The sequence below is a fragment of the Synchiropus splendidus genome, chromosome 1, assembly GCF_027744825.2.
Source record: "Synchiropus splendidus isolate RoL2022-P1 chromosome 1, RoL_Sspl_1.0, whole genome shotgun sequence".
NCBI lineage: Eukaryota > Metazoa > Chordata > Actinopteri > Syngnathiformes > Callionymidae > Synchiropus > Synchiropus splendidus.
The window spans coordinates 815,804-835,085 of record NC_071334.1 but is presented as its reverse complement, the minus strand read 5'-3'; the positions used below and the strand labels follow the sequence as shown (position 1 = coordinate 835,085).

The 19,282-nt window shown below is 60.4% G+C and overlaps 2 protein-coding genes across 2 annotated transcripts in view; one reads left to right on the top strand and one right to left on the bottom strand.

The window, feature by feature from the left end:
* The window catches only part of LOC128748765 (forkhead box C1-A-like), a 2,374-nt gene extending 221 nt beyond the window's left edge, over nt 1-2,153 (top strand). Inside the window, exon 2 of the mRNA XM_053847743.1 lies at nt 26-2,153. Within this exon, the coding sequence (XP_053703718.1) occupies nt 26-1,081 (1,056 nt within the window). The 3' untranslated portion in view covers nt 1,082-2,153. The remainder of the gene's footprint in view (nt 1-25) is intronic.
* An 850-nt stretch (nt 2,154-3,003) lies between these two features.
* The window catches only part of gmds (GDP-mannose 4,6-dehydratase), a 17,969-nt gene continuing 1,690 nt past the window's right edge, over nt 3,004-19,282 (bottom strand). The window contains exons 3-11 of the mRNA XM_053853141.1: nt 18,441-18,528; nt 18,244-18,353; nt 15,598-15,790; nt 14,938-15,042; nt 12,241-12,368; nt 6,566-6,684; nt 6,393-6,489; nt 3,508-3,576; nt 3,004-3,324 (exon numbers count right to left, since the gene is read on the bottom strand). Of these exons, the coding sequence (XP_053709116.1) occupies nt 3,262-3,324; nt 3,508-3,576; nt 6,393-6,489; nt 6,566-6,684; nt 12,241-12,368; nt 14,938-15,042; nt 15,598-15,790; nt 18,244-18,353; nt 18,441-18,528 (972 nt within the window). The 3' untranslated portion in view covers nt 3,004-3,261. The remainder of the gene's footprint in view (nt 3,325-3,507; nt 3,577-6,392; nt 6,490-6,565; nt 6,685-12,240; nt 12,369-14,937; nt 15,043-15,597; nt 15,791-18,243; nt 18,354-18,440; nt 18,529-19,282) is intronic.

Genomic DNA, 19,282 nt, shown 5'->3' with positions numbered 1-19,282 from the left:
CTACTACCCGGCCGTGTACCCGCAGGCGAGCCCGCACGAGCAGCTGCCGGCCGGCGTGGCGCGCGCCTACGGCCCGTACGGCCCCCTGCCGCAGCCCAAGGAGCTGGTGAAGCCGCCGTACTCCTACATCGCGCTCATCACCATGGCGATCCAGAGCTCGGCCGAGAAGCGGGTGACGCTCAGCGGCATCTACCAGTTCATCATGGAGCGCTTCCCCTTCTACCGGGACAACAAGCAGGGCTGGCAGAACTCCATCCGCCACAACCTCAGCCTCAACGAGTGCTTCGTCAAGGTGCCGCGGGACGACAAGAAGCCCGGGAAGGGCAGCTACTGGACCCTGGACCCGGACTCCTACAACATGTTCGAGAACGGCAGCTTCCTGCGGCGGAGACGGAGGTTCAAGAAGAAGGACGCGCAGCGGGACAAGGAGGAGCGGGAGCCGCTGCTCCGGGTCCAGGACATCAAGACGGAGGAGCGAACCTGCTGCACGCCGCCGCGCGCTGCCTCCCCGACTCCCGGCACCGCGGTTCCGAAGCTCGAGGGTCCGGACAGCTGCCACAGCAGCAGCGGCGGCGGCGGCAGCGGCAGGTCCAGCCCCGGAACCAGCCACAACCAGAACCAGAACAACTTCAGCGTGGACAACATCATGACCTCCATGCGCGGATCTCCGCAGGCCGGGATCAGCCAGTCGCTCTGCCTCAGCTACTCCCCGAACCAGACCTCCTACAGCGCCACCACCTGCCACCAGAACCTCATCTCCACGAACTCCAGCTACCACTGCAACATGCAGGCCATGAGCTTGTACGCGGACCGAGCCGGAGCGCAGGCCGCGCTGGACGAGCCGCTGCCGGACTACGGCAGCCCGGCGGACCAGACCCGGCTCGCCTCTTGGTACGGCGACCTGGGCCACCCGACCTACCCGCCGCCGCAGAACTTTCACTCAGTGCGGGAGATGTTCGAGTCCCCGCGGGTCGGACTGAACGGATCTCCGGTGAACGGAACCAGCAGCTGTCAGATGGGCTTCCAGGCCGGACTGTACCGAACCTCAGGAGCCTTCGTTTACGACTGCAGCAAGTACTGAGTCTGGTGGCCCGGGCCGAACTTGGATGGGCCTGAACAGGACCAGCACCGGACGTGGCTCCACGCGCCCGGCATCGTTTACCCACACAAACATTTATTTATTGATTCTCCTGCAGGAGCGGCACCGAGGGCTCGGTTCCGACGCGGAGCTTTCTTATGTGACTCTTGTTTCAAGGCCGTGTGAAATAAAGTTTTGCAAGAATTGAACTGAAGTTCTGTTCGTGGGCCGCGTGACGTCACGCCGAGTTCGATCCCGCTCAAATGCAGGCGCGTCGGAACCGAGCCGGTGGCGCGCTTCACACGCAGATGATCCGAGAATCAGAGAGGGCTTTCGACCGACCAACAAAGAGCAGTGATTCGCCGACTGTGTCTGGATCATCCAGACTCAAACGAAGCTCAGGTGGGATTGAATCTCGAAGGGCCGCTCACGCGCCTCTCTTCCAGTAAGATGACGGGCCGGACCCAAACCTGCGGTTAGACAAAAAACACCATGCTGACGTCACGCAGCGTTTGAAGCGGTGGCGGGAGACTCGGCGTCCGTGAAGCTTCTTCGGTTCATAAGCGTCAGACGATGAGGTCAGCGGCCTGAACCCGGCGAGACAGAGAAATGGCACACACGTCCTCAAACTCACGGCGGCCACTCCACAACAGCGAGAAGAAAATGATGCTCATCGCTGAACACTGATTCAAACACGATAGCAATAAAACGACAAATCACGATTCAAGCGGGTGTTTTCGAGAGCGGGGGCCGGGATGACCGCGCTTTTCCCGCCGGCATGAGGCGACATCAGCGCTTGAAAAAACAAAACCACTTCACGTGAACGTCACTGGTTCGTTAAGACTGTTCAAACAAATGCGGAGGCGCGCGTGACGTCACCAGCATCACTGAAGCGTCGTCAGTCTGCGGCTCAGGAGCCTTGTCACGTGTTTCACCTCCAGTGACCGGTGTTTGGGCGGGGCCTCACACCTGCGTGACGACGTCACATCCTGCCGATCAAACCAAAACCAAAGTCTCTCTGTCCTTGTGGCGACCCTTTCCCCAGCCTCTCCCTCCAAACCTCACCATTAAAACACATGGCTCACCTGAAGCAGGACTCTGGACCAGACTGAGGCCCAGTCAAGTTGGCTGATGGTCCCCACAAATAAGAACACACACACACACGCAGGAGGGATGGAGGGGCAGAGAGGAGGAAGGGAAGGAGAGGATGTGAAGGGAGGGAGGAACCTCAGAAAAGAGAAGAGGTCGTCAGTGACGTAGAAAAGATTTATTGGAACTTGTGACTTCAGTCGGCAGGTCAGACTTGTTTCGACACTTGACACAGGAGGAGAGGAGAAGAGGAGAGGAGGAGGGGAGGAGAGGAGCGGAGGAGGGGAGGAGAGGAGAGGAGAGGAGGAGAGGAGGAGGAGGAGAGGAGGAGGAGGAGAGGAGGAGGAGGAGGAGGAGGAGAGGAGGGGAGGAGAGGAGAGGAGGAGGAGGAGGAGGGGAGGAGAGGAGGAGGAGGAGGAGAGGAGGAGGAGGAGGAGGAGAGGAGAGAAGGAGAGGAGGAGAGGAGAGAAGGGGAGGAGAGGAGAGGAGGATGAGGAGGAGGAGGGGAGGAGAGGAGAGGGAGGAGGAGAAGGAGGAGGAGAGGAGGAGGAGGAGGAGGAGGAGGAGAGGAGAGGAGAGGAGAGGGAGGAGGAGGAGGAGGAGAGGAGAGGAGAGGGGAGGAGAGGAGAGGAGAGGAGAGGAGAGGGGAGGGGAGGGGGAGGAGAGAGGAGAGGAGAGGAGAGGAGAGGAGGAGGAGGAGGAGAGGAGAGAAGGAGAGGGAGAGGAGAGAAGAGGAGAGGAGAGGAGAGGAGAGGAGAGGAGGGGAGGAGGAGGAGAGGAGGAGAGAAGGAGAGGAGGAGAGGAGAGGAGAGGAGCGGAGAGGAGAGGAGGAGGAGGAAGAGGAGGAGGAGAGGAGGAGGAGGAGAGGAGGAGAGAAGGAGAGGAGCGGAGAGGAGAGGAGGAGGAGGAAGAGGAGGAGAGAAGGAGAGGAGAGGAGGAGGAGGAAGAGGAGGAGGAGAGGAGGAGGAGGAGAGGAGGAGAGAAGGAGAGGAGCGGAGAGGAGAGGAGGGGAGGGGAGGAGAGGAGCGGAGAGGAGAGGAGAGGAGAGGAGAGGAGAGGAGAGGAGGAGAATGGAGAGACTTCATCAGGAACCTTCATGCGTTTGGGTTTTTCTTCATCAGCTGCACGTCAGCGTCCACCATCTCCTTCACCAGCTCCTGCAGAGACACAGCTGTCAGACACCAGGACCAGGACCACGAGAGGGAGGGAGGGTGGGGGAGGACAGAAGAGCGGAAAGTTGAAGAGGTCAAAAAGAAGAGTGTGAGAAGAGTGCAGGCAGAAGGAGGAAGAGAGAGACGAAAGGATGGAACCAAAGTGAGAGCAGTGAAGACGTAACTGACCTCGAACGTGACCTTGGGCGACCAGCCCAACCTCTGCAAGGCTTTGCTGCTGTCGCCCTGCAGGTAGTCCTGCGGGGGGAGGGGCAGTTAGTTCACCTTCATCGCCACTGGCTCCAGGTCAGAGGTCAAAGTTTCCTCCCCCCCAGAAAAACATAGACAGGAAGTGGATCAGGATTGCCGAGTCAGCAGAACGCAGCCGGGTCTCCAGCTGTCTCAGGTCCTGGGCAGGAACCGGGCCGCTCAGTGGACGTGAGCAACTCTGATTTGGTCCCGCCGCTCCCTCACAGTAACTGGCTCCAGCTGGGACGAGGCCTGCCTCCCTCCCTCCCCCGACCGGTTCTGTCTGGATCACTGGCTTCATCTCTGCTGGTGACGCCGGCGGCGGCTTTGCCTCAGACTGCTTCTCTGGGAACAGAACCGGGTCAGTCTGTGGGCTGGACTGCCGAGGGGCCCGGGCAGTTCCGCTCCAACGCCAGAGGACACTCCTGCAGGAAATACCAGACGCCAGACTCACGCTCGCAGCACTAGCTTCAGACTGCAGGCTTGTTCAGGAGTCACAGCCGAGTCTCTGAGTCACGGCTCACTCTCCGAGTTACGGCCGAGTCTCTGAGTCACGGGCCAATCTCCAAGTCACAGCTCTTGGTGAGTATGTCAAAACCCCCTGTTGGTTCAGCTTTGACTCGGGCCTCCAAGCGAGTCCAGAAGAGCAGCACGGTCCACAACATTGTGGCGTTCCAAGTCAGAACTTTGTTCGAAGACCAGAAGCAGCCGACTCTCACTAGAGTTCTCCTCTTCGATTACAGCTCAAGTGAGGGACCTGGCTGTGACTCAGAGTGAGGCGCAACAGAACCAGCCGAGCGGGAAAATGGCCAGTCATCTGAGGTGACTCAATCACGGGCCGTTTCACTTTCAGGTTCAGCTTGTGACTCCTTTCCTTAAGCGGCTGTGATTCAGTGATTTGACTCTTTTTCCTCGGTGTTCTCTCGTGACTCAGCTCACTCTTGTGACTTGAATCACTTGGTGACTTGTGCATAGGCGGGAGGGAGAACTTGCTGACTCTGTCATCATGTCACCAACCACTTTCCCACTCAAATGAATCAAGACAAACCAAAATATTGAGTCACTTCTTTGCCAGTGGTTTTGTGACCCAAGGGTCCTTTTGTGAATCAGCTCTGTGCCTCAGTCGAGTTATTTTGTGACTCAATGAACATCTTTGGACTGAAGAACTGACTGGAGTCAGTCTTGACCTGCCACCCGAGCATGACGGCCCTGCCTGTGACTTTGACTCGCCGTCGTGAGCTTGCCATGGTCCCCACACCAGGGAGGTTCCGTGAGTCTCACCCATGAGTCTCACCTGATGCCTGATGAGGCCAAAGACCGCCTCACTGCCAGCACCCTCTGGGACCAGGACTCGGGCCGGCTCGCCCCGCCTGGACCTCTGGCGGCCCCTGCAGACCCAGACCCAGACCAGGAGTCGCTCTGCTGGCGCTCCAGCTTTTCCATGCCGGCGGCAGGTCAGGTGACCTCCTGCGCAGATGCCTCAGTCGGATCAGGACCGGGCTTCCGTGTCGCAGGTTATTTAGAAGAGAGGAATTTATCGAAGACGTCCGACCATCAGGAGCCGCCACATTCCTGCGTCAACCGTGTCAGACCTGTCGGGCCGCCGTCGTCAGCCAGTCAGGAGAGCGGCCGCACGCGCACGCTCACGTGCACGCACGGTGGTGGGGCTGTCCTGGTGGGGCTCGCCCTTTCCCCAGCCGCTCTCCCTGGACCAGACTGGAACCCGGTTACAATCAGCTACTTTCACTGAGGCTGGTCACCACCTGGTCCCCACAAGTACCAAGAGTGTGTGTGTGTGTGTCGGACCCTGCTGAGGGAGACGGCGAAGCGCAGCCAGCGCGGCAGGTATGTGGAGCTCCGCCCCCCACACACAAGACCAAACTCGTCGGAGGCAGAAGGCCGCGCGGCCGGTGGCGGCGCCGGCGGGAATGCGGCGGCTACGTGCCTGGCACGGCTTCCTCGCCTTCCTGGGAACCGCGCCGCCAATTGCCTCCCGTCACTCACGCTGACGTGGGCCTGACCTTCGACCTCAGCCGCGGTGGGGACCTTCCCCAGTGTGAGAAGGAGCGACACGCTCCAGCGGGTCAGAACCTGGCCCGAGCTTATCTGCTCCGCATCTTTCTGTTTCACTGACATTTTTCATTTGCTCCACAAAGCAGCCGCGCGCTGGCGACGTGAGACCGGCACCGGCTTCAGGTGAGCTGAAGGGGAGGGAGGGGTGGGTCCTCCACACCAGAGGAGGCTCAGCTGTCAGTTACCGCGGAGCCTGGGGCGACGCCTGAACCAGGAGCTACGACCCTCTCTCTACACACGTGTGTGTGTGTGTGTGTGTGTGTGTGTGTGTGTGTGGGTGCAGGCGACGTGCGGCACCTCAGACAGGCTTTAACCTCTGACCTCCGCAGACAGGAAGTGAGGCCTGCTTGCGCCAACACAGGTGCACTCCGCACCCTGCCGACCTGTGGGCGTGACATTTTCCATTTGACCTGCGGGTGGCGCTCAAGCGTGTCAGCTGTCAATCAAAGCTTGGCTCAGAGTCACGCTTCGTTACCGAGGAGCAGTGTGTGTTGCGAGTGTGTGTGTGTGTGTGTGTGTGGGAGGCTGGTTTATCCTCACTTGTGGGGACCAATGCATGACAGATCAACTTTCAGGGTTTCACTTAGGTTCAGAGCCCAGTCGCCCAGTCCCAGCACCAAGAGCTGAGCCCGACTCTCGGGCGCCCCAGTCCGGCCTGGGACTGGCTGCTGGGTCTCTCCACACTGGCGCGCCATCGAGTGTGGCTCCGGCGAGTCGTGCAGGTCAGGCGCTGGCCCTGACTCGGGACTCACCACTTCTGTGGGGCGGAAGAACTTGGGGTCCACTCGGACATGCACCACTCCGGTCTCCTGGCAACGGCCCACCTCGCGCTCGTCCTGCCCCTCCCACCTGCCAGAGGGAGGAGGGTCACGTCAGGCTCTCTGCTGCCGTCCACTGTTGCAGTGCATCATGGGGCCGTACTCACACGATGGTCTTGCCCACATGGGCGAAGGCTCTCTCCACAAACTCCCTCACGCTGTGGACGGCGCCGGTGGCGATGACGAAGTCCTGCGGCTCCTGCTCCTGCAGCATTAGCCACATGGCCTGGAAGACAGAGCCGACCCAGAGTCAAGCCCAGCTCAACCGCAGCGCTTCAGCCCGAAACCGTCGCCTCCACCGGGGTCGACCTGCTGGTGACGACCCCCGAGAGATGGTGGCCCCACACCCTTCTCTTCGACTCTGACCGGGTTAGAACCAGAACCCTCCAGAGCGCGTGAGTGTGCGAGAGGCCCGGACACGCGTGCATCTGCACACACACACACCTGACTGCAGCGTCAATCAGCGACCCGTCAGAGGCGAACAATAGCGGCAGTGTGACCCGCGGAATGTTGCGATGACATCAGCGCCGGTGCTGCCAGGCGCGTGCGCACACACCTGCACACACAGCAGCCGCAGCAGGGCGTCGCCCTGAATCAAACATCCAAAGAATCCCGTGGCGAGACGGAAGCTCCGCCCCCGGGCTGTGTGACGTCAGCGCTGACCGCCAGAGGTCACCAGAGGTCAGAAGAGGATGTGACCTGAAGTTGTTCGGCGTCAGAACCAAAACCAGACCTGGGCCCGAGACGCCCAGCAGGCACGCACGCACGCACACACACACAGGTCTCTGCGTCCTTGTGGGGACCTCCTCTTCTGGCCATCACCCTTTCCCCAACCCCCCCCCCCCACCCCCCACACACACACAAAGGGCGCACTTGGACTTTCCCCAAAACTGGACCTCTCTAGGATAGAAACGGGCTCCAGGGTGCCGGTACCTCAGCTGGAGGCGTAAAGGACGAGCCAGACTCTGGAGTCAGGCGACGTGGCGGAGCGGCTCCTTCTAGGAATCCCTGCTCCTGCTCAGCAAGGGGAGTCATATTCCTGGTATTCCCTCCTCTGGTGGAGAGCCGCCCGCCCCGCACATACCAGCAGCCTTATTGGAAAACTGGGCCGGAGCAGGAAATGCCGGGCACATTCCCAGGAGGGAGAGGAACAGATTGGGTTCAAATGAAAGACATTTTTGTCCAACACAAACGGCGCAGCCAAATCAGAATCAGCTGAGGCCTAGCACCGGGCGGCTCCTCTGACCCGTGCCGCCACCGCGTGCACTCTCGCACCGACCTGGACACTCGCTCCGGGCGGAGCAGGGGGGAGGCTGGAACAGTTGCGATGCCTTCACTGTCTGAGAGAGAGGCCGTGATGCCTTCACTGTCTGAGAGAGAGAGGCTGTGATGCCTTCACTGTCTGAGAGAGAGGCCATGATGCCTTCACTGTCTGAGAGAGAGAGGCCGTGATGCCTTCACTGTCTGAGAGAGAGAGAGAGGTGGCGATGCCTTCACTGTCTGAGAGAGAGAGGCCGTGATGCCTTCACTGTCTGAGAGAGAGAGAGGCAGTGATGCCTTCACTGTCTGAGAGAGAGGCGGTGATGCCTTCACTGTCTGAGAGAAAGAGAGAGAGAGGCCGTGATGCCTTCACTGTCTGAGAGAGAGGCGGTGATGCCTTCACTGTCTGAGAGAGAGAGAGAGGTGGCGATGCCTTCACTGTCTGAGAGAGAGAGGCCGTGATGCCTTCACTGTCTGAGAGAGAGAGGCCGTGATGCCTTCACTGTCTGAGAGAGAGAGAGTTGGCGATGCCTTCACTGTCTGAGAGAGAGAGAGAGAGAGAGAGAGAGGCGGTGATGCCTTCACTGTCTGAGAGAGAGAGAGGCCGTGATGCCTTCACTGTCTGAGAGAGAGGCCGTGATGCCTTCACTGTCTGAGAGAGAGAGGCCGTGATGCCTTCACTGTCTGAGAGAAAGAGAGAGAGAGAGGCGGTGATGCCTTCACTGTCTGAGAGAGAGGCCGTGATGCCTTCACTGTCTGAGAGAGAGAGGCCGTGATGCCTTCACTGTCTGAGAGAGAGAGGCCGTGATGCCTTCACTGTCTGAGAGAGAGGCCGTGATGCCTTCACTGTCTGAGAGAGAGGCCGTGATGCCTTCACTGTCTGAGAGAGAGGCCGTGATGCCTTCACTGTCTGAGAGAGAGAGGCCGTGATGCCTTCACTGTCTGAGAGAGAGGCCGTGATGCCTTCACTGTCTGAGAGAGAGAGGCCGTGATGCCTTCACTGTCTGAGAGAGAGAGGCAGTGATGCCTTCACTGTCTGAGAGAGAGAGAGGCGGCGATGCCTTCACTGTCTGAGAGAGAGAGAGAGAGAGGCCGTGATGCCTTCACTGTCTGGACTGCTGCTCTCCAGGGAAGGAAAGCATGGAGGAGGAGGGACCACCCTCTCCCTCAGCTCTGAAGATACCAGGTCAAGAAAGAAAGAAAGGGCAGAGGTCATCTGAAGGTCAGCCGTGCTCCCCACCTGTCGGTGGATGGGGCCGGCCGCTGGGCTGCAGGCTCCGATAGCCACGCTGCATTCTTCTGGACAGGAAGTGACTGGGCGCTCGCACAGCACCTCGCTGCCTCATGAAAAGGCTCCACTTCCTGTCTATACAGGAAGTGGCCACTCGCTCCTGATATCCTGCAGGTCTGGGCCAGATTGTTGGGCAGGAACGGCTCGGCTGACACAATGGAGCGCAGAGTCGCTGACTCCAGGGAACGCTGCTGTTCCCACCCAGGTACTGCGAGTCAGGAGCCCAGTGAGTCAGACTCCTGGAGGAGCGGATCCTCATCCCCCCTGCAGCTGGCACCACCTGTTGCCCAAACAACAAGGAGGACTCGCACAGACACCGAGGTTCAGAGTCCTGCTCTGCAGGAGCATCAGGACTCATCCGAGAACCAGTGGGTCTGCCAGAGGTGGGCGGGTCACCGAGTCAGGTGAGCGGGAGAGGTGGGAACACTGCTCCAATTTCCTGTGGCCCTGGGAGGACGGTCGGAATCAGATCCAGATGAGGGTCCAGGTCAGGAGATCAGTGCACCCGAGTCGCCAGCAGGTCACATGACCGTCTTCTGGAGGGGGAGGGACAGAGCGAGTGAGTGGGGACTGACTCCTGCATGTGGCCACTTGTCAGTAGGCGAGCGAGGACAGTCTGGAGGAGCTGCACTCCACAAACACACATTGTCTCCATTTGAGGGTGGAACCCTGCGTCGCTCGGGTGAGCTCCGACTCTGGTGGGTCTTCTGTGTGGTGTGTGAGGAAAGTTCTGGTCCTCGAGGTGCTGCCACGCTGAGAACGTGAGGCAGCAGTGACTCACAGTCCCCTCCCAGTTCCCATGATCCTCTGCGCCCGGTGCTGCAGCTGTGACCCCGTTGTGGTCCAAATCTGGACCGGGGTTTCTCATGCCCCCTGAGGAGCATGTTGTGACGACAAGCGAGGGGCCGGCAGGTCAGGTGACCTTCCCACCTGACTCCCCACCGCAGCTGGGAGACTGATTCCCTCTGAAGGTCGGGCGCCGGCAGCTGGCTCCTCCTCCACAGCTGTCTGCTCCGCCGTCCCAATGGGAGACTTGAGCATGTGACGGAGGATCGGAGCTGTGGTCTGGCACCGTCAGGACACCTGAAGAGAAGTGGGTCCAGGTGCTGGTGCTGGCTTGGCCGGGTCAGCGGGGTCACAGGGTCAGGGCTTCTGGACCGGAGAGAGGTCCCTCACTCTCAGGACAAAGACCTGACTCCTGGAGAAGACTGCAGAGACACCAGGGACGGCCGTGTGTGTTGCAGCGTGCCTGGCCTAGTGGGGACCACACCTCCTTGTGGGGCCCTCACGAGGTTCACTCCCAGTTTGAGGGTGAAGACGTCAAAATAACCGGGTCTGGTTCCAAGTCCTGGTTGAGGGGTGTTCAGGGTCAGAGGTCCCCACAAGGGGAGGGAGACAGACCTGTGTGTGTGTGTGTGTGTGTGTGTGCCACATGAATAATGCACGAGTGGCAGGTCTGAGTGATGTGGAGAAGTTTCCAGCCAGTCAGCGGAGCAGCAGAGTGTCCGTGCCCAAACCCTAACACACTTCAGATCCTGTGGTCTGGACTGGCTCGCTCACACACACACACACTGACTTCCTGCTCCTCGGTGGGAACACACAGGCTGCAGTGTGCCTGACAGACCTGGGTGGAGGGAGGCCTGGCTCCCCACCTGTGTTCGCCACAGTCATCACACGCCGACTATTTCAGGACACACACGCACACACACAGGCGTGCCTGTCTCTCGCGCCTCGTGGGGACCTGCCCTGGCCATCACCCTAAACACGACCTTACTGTGGTCCTCAGATGGAGGCTTTGAATTGTGGGGTCCAGCCAAACGCCCCCCCACACTGGCGTGAGGTCCTCACGAGTCTTTGGGTCCCCACAGGTGAAGTCCGACCTGCTGATGACACCACTCGTTTCTCGTGGTAGTCGAGTCAACCGTCCGAGCCCGAGCAGGTCAGAGGCGCGCGACACCCCGCCGCCTCGCCCTCCGACTCCACCCGCCGCCAATTACCAGCAATTTCCCCCGGCGGGGTGGAGCAGGCAGCCAGACACACTGGCTTCTGTTTCCAGGCCGACGCCTGCGCGACTTGGCCGTGACGACGCGGCGCTGACACGCGTCTTTGATGGGGAGCAGCAGAGACGCTTCATTGGGAAGCGCCCCCCGCTCCGCAGCCCAACTTCTGTTTGGCTTCCCAAAACTGTTTTCCGAAATCCGAGACTCGGAGCGCTGAGGCGTCTGATTCACCCGAGCCGGAATGTTCCCACAGGAAACCTGGAGCGTCTCAAGTCCGACGACACAGTCGCGGCCAACAGTCGGCAGCTTTGTCTCTCACACTCGTCTCTCAGTCCTGCATCCACCTGAGGGCAGGCGGGTCAGAGGTCGGCTCCTCACCGCACCAGCAGCTCTCTCAGCCGCAGGGTGACGCGAGGGACTCAAACACTTCAGATCCGCTCCATCCTCAAGAGGAGGTCCAGGGCTTCTGAGCAGACGGATGTCGGAGGTTCGGTCCAGACCAGTCCACTGATCGTGAAGCAGCTCCTGCCGTGTTGGCCTCCATAGTCCTCAGCTTCTCACCGTCTCTCCAGGCCCGCCCGCCCTCCAGGGGGCCCGAGCACGCTGAAGCTAGAGGTGGATGGACAGTCACGACGCAGAAACTCGTGTCCAAGCTAAGGCTAAAGCTAAGAGTCACGACGTAGCAACTCGAGTCCAAGCTAAGGCTAAAGCTAACAGTCACGACACAGCAACTCGAGTCCAAGCTAAGGCTAAAGCTAACAGTCGCGATGCAGCAGCTCGCGCTCAAGCTAACAGTCGCGACGCAGCAGCTCGCGGCCAAGCTAGGGCTAAAGCTAACAGTCGCGATGCAGCAGCTCGCGCTCAAGCTAACGCTAACAGTCGCGACGCAGCAGCTCGCGTCCAAGCTAGGGCTAAAGCTAACGGTCGTGAGTGTGACGAACCCGCCAGCTGCCGCCGTAAACAGCTGATCCAGAGTTGGTCTCATCTTGGGCTCCCACCACAAAATTGCTGAGTCAACAGGCTTCCTGACTCCGCGTGGTCCCCGGCTCCGACACCACCACTATTTCTGTCATGGACCCTGGAGCGCTCCAGCAGGGAAGAGTTGTGGGAAAGGCGAGCGGCGTCTGGGCCTCCCAGCGCGCAGCTCCCGCTGCTGCCGCGGCTCCGGTTTCTCTCTGGCAGGGAATCACAGTCGGGCTGGGAACACTGCAGCTCCCGCTCTGCTCCTTACCTCCACGTAGTCCCTGGCGTGGCCCCAGTCCCTCTTAGAGTCCAGGTTGCCCAGGCTGAAGCTCTCCAGCTGGCCCAGGTGGATCTTGGCCACCGAGCGGCTGATCTTACGGGTCACAAAGTTGGAACCTGGAACACATGGAAGAGATGGAGCAGTCAGCGGCGCGGCCCAACGAGAGCGCTCCCACCTCAGCAGACGTTTGGGAGTGGAGGGGGCACCGAGTCACAGCTCGCTTCACTGACCGAGCCCAGGACGGGGTGGCGCAGTTATCCCACCCGAGCAGGACCACCTGGGTTCTGCCGAGCTCCAGGATTGTGGCTCCAGCGCGAGACACGTGGCGGGAACACCCCAGAAGAGTGTCGGTGCCGCGAGCAGAGCTGGAGGAGCTTTTGGGGTTTTGGCAGAACATCCTGACTCGGTGTCATGTTCCCGTTCCCGCACAGACTCAGTGCGGTTGTCCAAGTCAAACACATACTAGTACCCACGAGCTCAACACTGAATATTGTGTCGTGCGGGGGAGCGCTCGGAGGGACTGACATGGACCAGCTCTTCGAGTCAGAAGATCCTTCCATCAGTCACATGACCGTGTTGGCGCCTGCGGACCGGGCTGCGTCAGAGCGGCACCTCGGAGGAAGACTGGCTGGAAATCCCCTGGCACGTCGGGGCAGGAGCCGAGCCCAGCCGGGGCCCCTGCCCCGCGGTGCTGAGCCTGACTCTTCTACTCGTCAGCAGCCAGTCAGCCGAGCGGAACCCATGTGTGGAGTTCCCCGCCCCACAGATGCAGCTGACTTCAGGGCCGAGGAGCGCCGCACCTGTGCTGTGGGGCAGCGGCCGCCTGTGTCCGCTCAGTCACTGGCCCCGGTGTTAATGTGCTTCCTTTACTGGCAGTGGCACCACGGGGGGAGGGGGGTCAAGCAGAGGCTGGGGCTGCAGTGGCTGCCTCACCTCACAGGGGCGGAGCCTATGTGCAGCAGAACCTCTCACGGTTCCCAACTTTTCTTCCCTTTTTTGGCCTGAGAAGCGCAGCTGGCTCAGCTGGGGCCAGTGGGACGGCCAGGACCCGGGGAGAGCCACCTTGGAGCTTGGGCCGGGCCGCGGGCCGCCGCTCATGTGACTCACGGTCGGGCCTGTCTGGACGTTTGTGGCTCCAAAGTGATGCACACAAATTTGTTACTGTTATATTGACGACCTGTGCTGTGGTTCTGTCGCCGCCCTCTGGAAAGAGTTACGCTCTCACGAGGACACCCCCCTCCCCGAGGTCAGCGGGCGGGGCGTGGTCAGGAGAAGCCGCTCCGCAGTGTGGTCACAGGAAGTTGTCGTGGATGAGCGCTGAGCAGAAGAATGCCCTCTTGGCTTGGGGTGTCAGTCAGCGATGTTTCCCGGCTGAGTCACTGGGACTTGTCTGAGCAGGTCGCACGCTTGACAGGCTCTCAGGGTTGTCATGGCAACCGTACACACCTGCTCTGGAACTCAAACGTCCACTGCAGGTGTCATCCCACAGCAAGTCATGCAACTTTATCGCCAGCCTCGAACCTTCGGCTCAGGGACGCAGAGCGACCAGTGAGACAGAGATGGAGCTCATGGAGACGGTGTCTGAGAGCACCGACTCAGCGGAGGAAGCGCTGGGTCAGCGGGCCGGGCCAGGCCGGTCCGACGTCACGCCGGGGATCTGCTGGAGAGGTGAAAGGTTGTTGCCATGGCAACCCTCCCTCACCTGCTCCCGCAGATGATGATGACGGACGATAGGACGGACACTGGAGAACCAGGACTCAGGACTGTTCATGTCTCAGGTGGTGCAGCGCCAGGGAGGAACCACAGGGCACAGCTTGTCGCGGCTGCGAGTTTAGCGCTAACGCTAATCCGCCGCAGGCCGTCTGTTATGGCTGGCGGCTAGGCTAGCTCCTGCAGCGCCGTCTGTTTGCTTTGCGGCACACTGGATCTGAAGCGGCATATTTTTCCACCGCGCTCCGAAGGATGAGCTCGGCGCTTCATTGGCCGAGCTGTCAGGTGTTTTCAGGACGCTAAGAGGAACCAGATGCGCATTCCTGGTGGGATTAGCGGGTCCTGGCGAGCTGAAGGCTAGCCAGCTAATCCCACCCAGGCTTCCGGGAGGAAAAGCCTGTCAGGGCTCCTCTTCAGGTGAAGTGGCGGAACGACGGCTCAGACAAGCGCCTGATGTCGGCCAGCGAGAGCAGAAACCGCGGAGGGGGACAGAAGAACAAAGGGAGAACGGCAGAGAAGCAAGAAAACTCAAGGTGCGCGCCAACACCAGAAAGGCTGGGGATCTTCGGCAGCACTTCCCACGACCTTCAGTCTGCGGCACTCGACCTTTGACCCCGGTGGGGGTCATGGCCCGCGTCCTTCATGAGGAGCCAAATCATAAACACCTGAGTGGCAGGTCGGAGCCACGTCCCACAGCAGGTCCGGCCACACAATGAGGGTCGGCATTTCACTGCGACTACTTTTTGATATTTGAAAATCCCAACGCGACAGTAAAGAGGACACATCACATGAGCAGATGACTAAAGGCAGCGGGCCTAAACTGCTCACAGGAGGAGGCCTCCGTCTGACCCACTGTCCACCCATCTCAGGTGTCCTCCCCCCCACACACGTCTCACAGACAGACAGACAGACAGACAGACAGACAGACAGACAGACAGACAGGGCGGCCCTGCCAGCCGACAGAGGGCCTCCCACCTCGCCGAGGACTCTCGTGGTTGAACAGGATCCCGTTGACGGCAAACATGTTGTAGGCTTCTCTGAAGTTGACCACGATCCAGTAGGCGTAGAGCTTGGCGGCCCCTGGTGGCGAGCAGACAGGGACATGAACCTTCGGCTCAGGGACGCAGAGCGACCAGTGAGACAGACATGGAGCTCATGGAGACAGTGTCTGAGAGCGCCGACTCAGCGGAGGAAGCGCTGAGTCAGCGGGCCGGGCCGGTCCGACGTCACGCCGGGGGTCTGCTGGAGAGGTGAAAGGTGGTTGCCATGGCAACCCTCCCTCACCTGCTCCCGCCGATGATGATGATGATGATGATGATGATGATGATGATGATGATGATGGAGTGATGACAGACGAGAGCGTGTCAGCGAGGAGATGAAACCTGAGAGGGCCGTCGTGTGTGTGTGTGTGAATAAAGGCGTCTTTGTTCTAAGTGAGAGCAGCTCAAGGCTTCACTCAGACGTTTGGCCTCGGGGTGTGAGCCCAGAGAAAAGGCTGCTGAGTGAACACAGGACACACACACACGCACACGCACGCACACACACACACACGCACACGCACACGCACACGCACACACACACACGCGGCGAGGGTGTGGTGGGGAGTCAGAGACAGCGGCGCGTGCCTGCACTCACCATAAGGGGAGCGGGGGTAGAAGGGCGTGGTCTCCTTCTGAGGGATCTCTTGCACCTTGCCGTACAGCTCGCTGGTGGACGCCTGGTAGAACTTCACGCTGTTGGTCAGGCCGCAGGTCTTGACGGCGTCCAGCAGACGCAGCGTCCCCACGCCGTCCACGTTGGCCGTGTACTCCGCCAGCTCGAAGGAGATCTGGGGACCACAGGTAGGGGGTGGATGACTGCGTGGAGCCGGGGCGGAGGTGGGTTGTGAGCTCCTGAGGGCTTGATCAGTGGAACACATCCCAAAACACCCACGTGTTTATCCTGCTCGCTGGGGACCAGTTCTTGACACAACACTATCCTTGTGAGGAACGTGTGACTTTGCGGGGAAGTTTGGCTGGACCCGACAGGGTTCAGCATCAATTTGAGGATGAAGAGTCACTGGGTTCCAGTTTGGTGCAGCTGAGCCACGTGTTTAGGGGGTCCCCACAAGGATAGAGACACAAGCGTGTGTGCGTGTGCGTGTGCGTGTGTGTGTGTGTGTGTGTGTGTGTGTCTGTGCGCGCGCGCGCGCGAGTCAAAAGCCAGGCCCGTCTGCGGTCACCACACCTGGTGTGACTGACCCAGCCAAGGAAACACTCTGGTACCACAGAGCTTCCACAGCAGGCGGATAAAGAGGCCTTATTCAGAACACTGAGGCTCTGTAGGGGAGGGGACAGCCCGCTGCTCTGCAGTGGTCAGTGCCCGACAGATATGGCCGCACCCAGGAGGTCAGTTTCTGACCCGGAGCGTGACCCTTGGAGGCGTGACTGGCGGAGCGACGGTGTGAGGGTGGAGAGAGCAGCAGGCCCCAGCGCACCGTGGTGATGGATGCAGTGCCGCCGGTGAGCTGCCGCAACTTGTGGCGGGCCACTCTGGGCCCTCCACCAAAGCCAGGGCACCGCTGGTGGGAGATGTTGTAGTCACCACGGCTGGTCACGGCGTGACACTGTTCAGGACAAAAGCAGCCGGCTCAGCCAGTCGGACGGACAAGGATTGGAACTCGCCACCGTCTGGTGCAGCCGCCATGAGGAGGACAGGCCCCTCTACAGCAGCAGGGGTTGCTCCACACAGAGCTTCCATCCAGTGACCACACTATCCGTCCGCTTCACACACTCCGTTCCTGACCTCTGTGACCGCTCCGGCCCCCACAGAGTGAGTTCCTGAGCCGTCGGGAGTCACTGGAAAAGGAATGAGTGAGGACGTGAGCAGAGGCAAGCGAGCTCAACCTCGGCTGCGAGGCCACTGGGTTCCCAGGCAGAGAGACGCTCGGGTGGAGACGGAAAAGTTCCCGTCTCCTACCGGCCGTCCCACGATCCGGAGGCAACCTGGCACCAGCAGCGAGGGGGCGGGACTCACCCACCTGGAAGACCTCACTGGGAGGGGTCTTTTCTAAGGTCACCCTCTGCCGGCACCATGGCAACAGCAGCCCCTCGGCTCCAGAGTGGGCTCCACACTTCATCTGCATGTCCAGCTCTTCTGGAGCTTCCTGCCGTCCAGGCGGATCCGCATGTGGCCAGTCAGGCACTGACAGCTGGACCACGCTGCGGAGGAGACACCAGTCCTGGACTCGAGTCAAAGGTCGAGTGGAAGCACTCCAGACCTGCTGAGACACTGGTGTCAGGAGGTGGGTCCTGCAGTGACAGGCCACTCACTGCAGGGTCGGACACAAGGAGGCGCGCTCTGAGCTGGGGTGGCGTCTTCAGACGAGCCACGACGAGGAGCTTGGGAACCACCTCCTGCTATTTTGGGGCGTCAGGAAAGGAACCAAAGCAGAGGGCAGCTCACACCGGGCCGCACCATGACAGAAGAAGGCGTCTGCCAAGAGAATTCCTGAGAGACCTGCCCGTCAGAGGTGTCACTCCCTCTGACAGCAGCAGAAATGAAAGACGCCATTGTGAGGACCGGCGTGGTGCAGCGGCGCAGGCTGGCTGCCGGGGGCGGGGCCAGGCGCCCGCTGGCAGCGCTCAGCTGATGCTGCTCAGGCGGATTCCTCAGAAGTCTTGGCACACACCGCTGGCCCGCTTCACCGGGGACAGGCAGCTGCGAGGGCACGTCGTGGAGCCGCCCGCCGCTTCACATGTCCCGCACCTGATCACAACATCACGCCCACGGAACACAAACACACCTGCAGCCGGGAGCGAGACCTCCCTGCAGCAGACTCCTGAGCTGCTCCACTCTGAGTCTCAGGCAGACGACCGGCAACAACACGGCCGACGCCCTCCACACGACCTCGGCGCTCCGTCGCTGCTGAGTCAGCTGATTTATGGCATGAAAACAAGAGGCCTCCAGTGCAGGAATCTGGAGCTGGAGGTTCCCGCCCGCCGCCTCGCTCGGCCAGGATCAAATTGATGGGTTCAGGAAAAGCACTTGTGTAAGGAGAGTCCCACTGGCGCGGTGAACTCAGCAGGAACCTCAGGCAGCCAGCACAGCGACCACGTGACACGCTCACGCCCGGATCACATGATGGAGTGGAACACATGAACGTCAGGCCAGAGTGAGTCTCCACAGCTCACTGCCGCCACCCGCTGGCCAAAGGCGGGACTACACTCAGCGATGGCACGAGCTCGGACTCAGGATCCGGATCCACAGCCCCGGTCCAGGACCTGTCAAGGCGGCCCGTACCTTGACGTGGCTCTGGGCTCCCAGGTTGTAGATCTCCGTGGGCTTCACCTGGTTGATGATCTTCACCAGACACGTGCTGTCTGTCAGATCTCCGTAGTGGAGCTTCATGTCTGCAGCACAAGCCGAGAGACGGAAGCTCAGCGCCACAGACAGGTGACGTGACGTCATCAAGGTGCCAGGTAGAACAGGGGACTCACTTCCTTCTGTGTGCGTCTGAGGGTTCTGGTAGAGGTGCTCAATGCGACCTGTGTTGAAGGAGCTGGAGCGGCGCAGGATCCCGTGGACCTGCAGAGAGAGAGGGAGCGAGTGAGAGAGAGAGAGGGAGCGAGAGAGAGAGACAGAGAGAGGGAGAGAGAGAGGGAGAGAGAGAGAGAGGGAGAGAGAGAGAGAGAGAGAGGGAGCGAGTGAGAGAGAGGGAGAGAGGGAGAGAGAGAGAGAGAGAGAGGGAGAGAGAGAGAGGAGGGAGAGAGAGAGAGAGAGAGAGAGGGAGCGAGTGAGAGAGAGGGAGAGAGAGAGAGAGAGAGAGGGAGAGAGAGAGGAGGGAGAGAGAGAGAGAGAGGGAGAGAGAGAGAGAGAGGGAGAGAGAAAGAGAGAGAGGGAGAGATAGAGGAGGGGGGAGAGAGAGAGAGAGAGGGGGAGAGGGGGGAGAGAGAGGGAGAGAGAGTTAGAGGGAGAGAGACAGAGAGAGAGAGGGAAAGAGTGAGAGAGAGAGAGTTAGAGGGAGAGAGAGAGAGAGAAAGAAAGAGAGAGAAAGAAGAGAGAGAGAGAGAGACAGAGAGAGAGAGTGAGAGAGAGAGAGTTAGAGGGAGAGAGAGAGAGAGAGAAGAAGAGAGAGAGAGAGGGAGAGAGAAGAGAGAGAGGGAGAGATAGAGGAGGGGGAGAGAGAGAGAGATGGAGAGAGGAGAGAGGGAGAGACAGAGGGAGAGAGAGAGAGAGAGGAGGGAGAGAGAGAGAGGAGGAGAGAGAGAGAGAGAGAGAGAGAGAGGAGGGGGGAGAGAGAGGGAGAGGGGGAGAGGGGGAGAGGGAGAGAGAGGGGAGA